Source organism: Miscanthus floridulus, chromosome 14 (genome assembly GCF_019320115.1).
Source record: "Miscanthus floridulus cultivar M001 chromosome 14, ASM1932011v1, whole genome shotgun sequence".
Taxonomy (NCBI): Eukaryota; Viridiplantae; Streptophyta; class Magnoliopsida; order Poales; family Poaceae; genus Miscanthus; species Miscanthus floridulus.
The window spans coordinates 76,971,661-76,979,347 of record NC_089593.1 but is presented as its reverse complement, the minus strand read 5'-3'; the positions used below and the strand labels follow the sequence as shown (position 1 = coordinate 76,979,347).

Genomic DNA, 7,687 nt, shown 5'->3' with positions numbered 1-7,687 from the left:
ATAAGAATGAAGTACAGGGCATGAACTGATAGCATTTCAACACATACAAATCACCATATGTACTAAATATTGACCAAGCACAAGAAAAATATTCTGGTTCAACACATGGACTAATATTGACCAACACATCTTGCAAGCACATGGCCAAATACGTTCATAGTATAGGAACCATATTGGTCTGGTCCAACAAATGTAGAACAACACATGCCCAAAATAGGTTCAGTACATGACTTTTTCATACAGCAACAGTTCAATAAAATGATTCAGAATCACACTAGCCTAGTTTATGATGACCCTCCTAGCAATGCCTCGTGGTGATGTATCCAGTTGTGCTGCCATTCGTCTTGTTATTAGTCTTGGACTCACTGGTGTGCCTAGTGGTCTTGTTGGTGTAGAAACAGAAGCTGCCATCCTTTTTGTTGTTGGTCCTGGACTAACTGGTGCTTGGATGGCTAAGGAAGTAGCTATACCAGGTGATTGAGTGACTAAAGAAGTAGAGGTTATTCCTGTATCATTCTTTGAAGTACCACCTCCTCCCTTTCTTTTCCTACATAACAATAATGTAATCAAGTCATTTTGCATGTAGGGTAATTTAGCTAAAACATGAAACTTGAAGTTCAACTTACCTAGGTTCAACAGCAAGTTCAGTAGGGGGCTCAGAAGAAGTAGAGGTTCCTGTAGCATTCTTCTTGGACTTTTTGGAAGCATTCTTGCATTTTGAAGTACCACATCATCCCTTTCTTTTACTACAGAACAGCAATGTAATCAAATCATTTTGCATGTGGAAAAAAAAAAGAAATCGATTTTGTGGTACATATCTCATTTTATCTGTTGATGATATGAGATAAACCGAACACACTGATGTTTTGACAATGTTATTTTGCTTCAACTTCACCTACAGACTTATATGTTTTCACAAAAACAAAATGGTAAGACCTGTCAACACTAAAACCGTGTAATATGTGAAGAATTCAGAATGTGTTGAACTATTGAAATTGTAGAGCTGGAGAAATGTAGAGCTGTAATCTAATTTATTTATTATATAACTATATATTTTATAACTAACAAGTTCTAATATACTAATTTATACTTACCTTCATGTAAAACAGTAAAAGTTACATGATAAATTTTTTTTTTGATTTGCCCATTAGAAAGCCTTGCCAGTGTGATAAAATATTAGTTTATGATATACTGTGAGTGCAGACTTATGGCTAAATTCCTTGATAGCTGAGATCGCATGATTCAAAATACATAGAATTGCTGCAACAAATTAGATATAGTCGCACACAAAGCTAAAAGCTTAGAAGTACCTTCGGATCAAGAAATAATTTCAATTTCCTGATACAGCTGCATCTCCTAAGGAGATGAAACATCATTGCCAGAAGAGCATGGTGATTCGCCATGAAATTAATAATAAGGGATTCACATATTGGAAGCTTATCCATTTCCTGCAGGAAGGTCACATATCCAGCTATTTCCTGCCATATGCACAATTTTCATTAAGTTTAATGAGAAGATGAAATCAGCAAATTATCAGTAGTTTTATTTGCAAAATTACCAATGTTTCAGCTCTAATTCTTGAAACAAAGTAATTAACATTGGCCCTATTGATGAATTATAAGAATAGAATGATAGAAAAGTTGCTCTTAACTCGTGTCTTCAGAATAGCTATTACGGTTCTTAAAGATAGGGAAGTAATGGCTTCAGTGCAAGCAGCAGGGGTTTTCACTAAGTTGTGTCCAAAATTATCAAGTTTTACATTGTGTTCAGCTTGGCTACCTTTTACAAAATTGTAAAATCTTTTCTCTAGTTTGCAGACATAACATGTAACATTGAATTTGTCATGAAATTTTGTGCATAAACAAATTACCCGATGAAGTGCGAGAGAAACTATCAGCCCCTTGGCAGAATCATATCTCTCCATCAGTCACGTGGACGATATGAGTATTCCAAGAAAGGTCGAGTGCATGATATATAGTGACCGAAGATGACGCCCGGACACAGCAAACTGGTGGAGGCTTTGAGCATTGGGTATTTGATCTCCAGCTTCCCGGTGTCCAAGACGCTGTAGTCGAGACACTCGAGAGATTCCGAAAAAATGGAGACGTCACAGACGGGGCCGAGATTAGACACAAAGATACCGAGCTTCTGCAGGCGCGGACACTGCACACTGGAGGAGCAGTAGTCACGGCCGGCCCAACACACAGTCGAGGAGGAGGAGGTGGTGGACGGCGCAGGCGGCGCGGCCTCCGCGTGATGAGCGGCCCGCGGCGGACGGCGCGGCCTCCACACGGGGAGCGGCCTGCGCGCGAAGAGGAAGCCACGGCGGCCGGCGTAGGAGGCCCTCGGAGCTCCTAGGCGGCCGGCGGACGGGCAGAGGCGGCGCGGCCTCCACACGACGAGCGGCCCACGGCGGACGGCGTAGGCGGCGTGGCCTCCGCGCGAGTACCAGCCCGCGGCGGACGGCGCGGCCTCCACACGGGGAGCGACTTGCGCGCGGAGAGGAAGCCGCGGCGGCCGGCGCAGGAGGCCCTCAGAGCTCCCAGGCGGCCGGTGGACAGGTGGAGGCGGCGCTCCGCAGGCAGAACCGAGCGCGGCGCGGCTCTCACTTGCGCGGCGCAGCTCTCACTTTCCTGTACGAGGATAAGGCAAGGGTAAAAATGTCACCTAACTTTTGGAGTTTAGGTCAAATTGACGCTCCTCAGTGTAAAACCTGACGGAGTGCTATTATCAGTTTACGGTGACAACTTTTAGTGCTATTTTACGGAGCCAAACTCTTTCAGTGGTATTTTACGAAGGTCGCAATCTTTCGATGCTACCGAACCAATTTTTCCAATCAAGATTGTGGGGTGGGAGGTCAATGACATCCATTAGGCAAACAGATCGTGCTAATAATACCTCGCCACGTCTGGTTGCAGGAAGAGAAGATGAAAACCACGACCCTGCCTTTGCCTTTGTGCTGCACAGTCCAGATAACTCTGAACGATTCCTCCTCGTCATTCTCGCCGGCTGGAGCGAGAACGGGTAACACAGGCCGTGTTATACCATTGTCTGCGGCGAAGGGCAGTAGGTCGTCGGGTATGCGGGGAATCTTGACGTAGATTAGACACAAAGATACCGAGCTTCTGCAGGCGCGGACACTGCACACTGGAGGAGCAGTAGTCACGGCCGGCCCAACACACAGTCGAGGAGGAGGAGGTGGTGGACGGCGCAGGCGGCGCGGCCTCCGCGTGATGAGCGGCCCGCGGCGGACGGCGCGGCCTCCACACGGGGAGCGCAGACTACGAAATCCTCGAATTGGATTTTGGTGGAGATGCGCCGGCAGAGGAGGACTCGGCCATCGCGGGCATGGCGAAAAGCGCCACATGCTGGGGTCGGGGAGGAAGGAGAAGGTGAAGTCGGCGGCTTGCTCGAGCGCGCGGGCTTCCGGGGCGGAGTGGTGGGGAGGCTCGACGGGGAAGAATGGTTGGTATCTGGTGGAACTGATGAACCCGAGGACTGCAGGGGAGCGGAGGGACCTTAAGCGGTGGAGGAAGCAGAGCGTGGAGACGATGCGGCGGAAGGAGGAGCAGGCGGCTGAGACTTGGGCGAGGTCAGTCGCGGCATCGAGGCGCAGGAAGATCTCCTCCCAGATCTCGTCAGGGTGTACAATCTGCGCTGCCGGGGACCTGGCGGTCTGGTACGTCGCCGACGTCGATGCCATCCGCGCGGTCGGCAGGCTGTGGGAGAGGGATTTGGGATTAGAGATTCGGTTCGGGGGAACGGGGCTCGCCGGAGTAGGTGTGGCACTTTGCAGAAAATTGTATACTGTGGAAACAACACGCTTCGCATTCAAACGTCGACTTTATAAAAATAATCCTCGAACTCTTAATTTTAATGACATTAAGTGTATTTTATCTCTTTTTAATTTAAATACATGTATTTTGTCCCTGAGTGGACCCTTTTGCCCTTCTGTCTTACTAATGCACTTGCATGAGCCAAGACCGACATATCGGCCTTGTTTAGATCACCTCCAAATTTCAAAGTTTTTCACTCTCTCCATCACATTAATTTTTAGCCGCTTGCATGGAGCATTAAATGTAGGTAAAAAAAAATAACTAATTGCACAGTTTAGTTCGAAATCACGAGATGAATCTTTTGAGCTTAGTTGGTTCACGATTGGACAATATTTACCAAATAAGACGAAAGTGCTACTATTCATCGGTTTGAAATTTTTTACAATCTAAACATGGCCATCGTTTCCTCTTCACGCCGCCGCCCGCCCGATCTCCTTCCTCGACGCGGCGCCCATGGCAGACTCCCACGTGCCGCCGTCATCTGCCCTTCCCCCGCCGGCGTGTGGCCTGCCCGGCCCGGCCGCGGCAGCCTCGGGCCTAGGCCTCGCCCTGCCGGCCGTAGGCCTGGCTGCGGTGGCTGCGTCGCCCTCAGACCTGGGCGTGCCGGCCTTGTCTGGCCTGTCCACGAGGGCCACAGGCCTGGCCGCGCCCAACCGTGACGCCATGAATGTCGAAGCCTAGCAGGCAACCATGCACAGCCGGCGGCCAGCCAGCCCAGGCAAGCCAACAAGGCCGCCAACCAATGTCAGCAGCACCAGCAGAAGGGCAAAAGGGTCAGATTAGGCTCCAAGTACATGTATTTAGATTCAAAAAGAGATGAGATACACTTAATGTCGTGAAAATCAAGAATCCAACGTTTGGAGAGTTATTTTTACAAAGTTAATATTTAGAGTCCTAAATCTGCGAAGCTGATTGTTTGGAGTTCCAAATATGCAATTTTCTTGGCACTGTGGCGTGTGGCTACCTCCCAGTTCCCAAACTTATCAGCCGTCAGTGAAGAAAAAAGTCAGTATTTTTCTTTTTTTGAAAAAAAGACATACCGCTTGGTGACTGACCATGAACAGTGGGTCGGCGTGTGGTTAATGGTGCGTAGTAAGTACCTATTTAGGTGCCCAGTGAGGTCTCAGCTGAGTAAGTAAATGCATACATAACTTATTTTGCTAAACTACACTTTACATTCTTTTGGACGAAAGTTCCAGAAACATACAGAATAGATACATCATTTTCCTTAGCTCAACGTTGCTAAACTACACTTTACATTCTTTTGAACGAAAGTTCCAGAAACACACAGAATAGATACATCATTTTCCTTTGAGCTCAACGTTGCCGGCTTGCCCAGAAGCCGACTTGTTCGGCTTACCTAGAAACCGACTTGTTCGGCTTTTTTTTTTCAGCCAGAACAGTGTTTATCTCTTGCAACCATTCAGCCAGAACAGTGTTTTCCAGCCAGTTTCAGCCAAAATTCAGCGAGCCGAACGGGGCAAATAATGCTACAATTAAGACGTCCGACTGCTAGCCCTACCATATGCGGCGTGCGGCTGCCCTCTCCTGGTTTTGGCGAACGGTTGCCTACGAGTTGCGGCGGCACGGTTGCCGGCCCTGCAAGTTGCGGCGCTCGGCTACCGGCCGTTCAAGGCGTGGTGCGAGGCCACTGCCTCCCTGCCCCTGCGTGCGGCTGCCGTGCAGCCACTGCCTACAAGCACCGCCGGGTCGCTGCCTCCACACTACTACACAAAAAGATTTTACGAGACGTTTTGAAATTGGATTCGGAGGCGGGCGGGCTTTTAAACCGCCTCGGTTAATGCATGGTATTAACCAAGGCGGTCATTTTTTTATTAACCGAGGCGGTCTCAGTCAACCGCCTCACAAAATCGATTTATCGAGGCGGGCAACCTAACACGACCGCCTTGGTTAATAAATTAACTGTGGCGGTAACATTATAAGGCCTGTCTCGATAAATAGTAGCCCAGGTCCTAGCCCAGACAAAGCCCATATCCATTATTCTTCTGGGCTCGTATATAACAAAGACTAAGGGTTAGTTGCTCACTCTCCTCGGGCCTCTCTCCCAGCCGTACCCGCTCTCCACTTCCTCCCTCCCGGCGCTCGCTCCCTCCCTCCCTTACACGCCCGGCGCTCCCTCCCTCTCTCCCGGTGCCTCCCTCCCTCCCTCTCTCTCTCTCTCGGCGCTCCATCCCTCTCTCCAGTGCTCCCTCCTTCTCTCGGACGCGCGGTGCGGTACGGGGACACGCCGACGCGGTGGCCGTGGCGGCATGGGGCCGCGCAACGAGATGTGCGCGGTGGCAAGCACGGCTCGGTGGCACATAGGGGCCGGGCCTAGGCGAAAGGAGCAGATCTGTAGCCAGAGGTTTGGAACAGGGGCAGGGGCGCATCTAGAGGCGGGCAGGGGCGCGGCAGCGGGCTCAATCCAGAGATTTGGAGCAGATTCGCTGGTTTGGAGATCCACCTGTTCATCTCCCTCACTGTCCCCCTCCCCTTTTGCAGATCTAGTGGAGCAGAGGCAGATCCAGTGGAGTAGAGGTAGATCCGATGGCGGGACTCTGGAGCAGGGCCAGATCTGGACGACGCCGTGACGGGAGCAGGGAGGGCGGCCAACATTGGTGTGGGCGTGGATCTAGCTCTGGGGCTAGGATTAAGCTCGCCGGTGGGCTTAGAAACAGGCTCGCCAGTGGGCTCTTGTTTTTTTGTCCATTAACCGAGGCGGGTTTGCCCCCTATGTGGGTTTTGGTGTATTGATGACATCCAAATTAGGGACTAACTATTAGTCCCATGAAAGACTCAAAGAGTTGATAAAGATGAAATGGTATCCCTCAATTCTTGAAGTTGTAAAGGTGGACGAACTCAAAGCGCTCTCCAGGGATTTTATATTTTGTTTTGAGTTTAGGATCCTCCGCACTATAAAGAGGGATGCAAACTTAGTTGGTCTGAGGAAGATAGAGTGCTCAAGCATAAAAATAAAATCAAAATAGAGACTCTCTAGCACTTCACGAGCACATAGAATACTTTTCGAGACTTTTGGTGTCGGAAGTCCCGACGAAAGTCGAAACTCCCGATGGTCGGTCGGAAGTCCAGACTTAGGTCGAAAGTCCTGACGCCTAGTCACTTAGCCTGCGCGGTGACTGTGGCTGTTAGAAGTCCCAAGGTGAGTTGGAACTCTCAATGGTCGGAAGTCCTAACTCAGGTCGGAAGTCCCGACGTACATCGAGAGTTTCGACGTTGACCTGCTTGTTGTGACTTTGACCTAGCTGTGAATAGTGTTTTCTTTATAGGTCGGAAGTCCCGAGATCTGCGTCAGAACTTCCGACATAGATCTAAACGGTTGGATTTCTACCTTAAGTATAAATAGCTCTCTCCTCTCTTCTAGCCATTACTCACTCATTCGTTGTAACTTACTCATGGCCAAAATAGCTCTCAAGCATTCAAGGCTCCCCTCTACTCTTCCCTTTGCTCCTAACTTCGATTCTCCCAAGGATTTGAGTGATAGGAGAGTGGATTGAGTGAGAAAATCACTTTGGCAAGCTTAAGCACTTGATTTCTTCATCAAGCCAATTGGATTTGCATCTATTACTCTTAGATTCTTGGAACCCTAGCTAGCTAGGCATCACCCAAGAGCTTCCATCTTGTGGAAGAGCCTTGGGAAGTTTGTATTATCCTCGATTTCTTAGTGGAAACCTCGAGTGACCTTTGTGGTTGCTTTGAGAGAGGCAAGGAGGTGAAAGGGACTCCGACCTTTGTGGTCACCTCAACAACGAGGACGTAGGAGCTCCATTGTGGGGTTGTTGAACCTCGATATAAATCCTTGTGTCCCGTGTGCTTGTTGTTGTTGAGACTTG

At 49.2% G+C, this 7,687-nt stretch overlaps 1 protein-coding gene and 1 long non-coding RNA gene across 2 annotated transcripts; both read right to left on the bottom strand.

The window, feature by feature from the left end:
• Positions 1 to 227: 227 nt before the first annotated feature.
• On the bottom strand, positions 228 to 2,230 carry LOC136502539 (uncharacterized). The gene is made up of 4 exons (XR_010770619.1): positions 1,871 to 2,230; positions 1,311 to 1,478; positions 627 to 746; positions 228 to 547 (listed from the first exon to the last, which is right to left on the bottom strand). It is a non-coding gene; the product is annotated as an uncharacterized lncRNA (long non-coding RNA).
• A 260-nt stretch (positions 2,231 to 2,490) lies between these two features.
• LOC136502538 (uncharacterized) lies at positions 2,491 to 3,976 on the bottom strand. The gene is made up of 2 exons (XM_066497806.1): positions 2,899 to 3,976; positions 2,491 to 2,633 (listed from the first exon to the last, which is right to left on the bottom strand). The coding sequence occupies exons 1-2, from the start codon at positions 3,701 to 3,703 to the stop codon at positions 2,626 to 2,628; spliced, it is 813 nt and encodes a 270-aa protein (XP_066353903.1). The 5' UTR covers positions 3,704 to 3,976; the 3' UTR covers positions 2,491 to 2,625.
• Between the last annotated feature and the right edge of the window lie 3,711 nt (positions 3,977 to 7,687).

Bases quoted from the DNA above. Each gene is read 5' to 3' on its own strand.
- LOC136502538 (XM_066497806.1), bottom strand. From the start codon at position 3,703: ATGGCATCGACGTCGGCGACGTACCAGACCGCCAGGTCCCCGGCAGCG.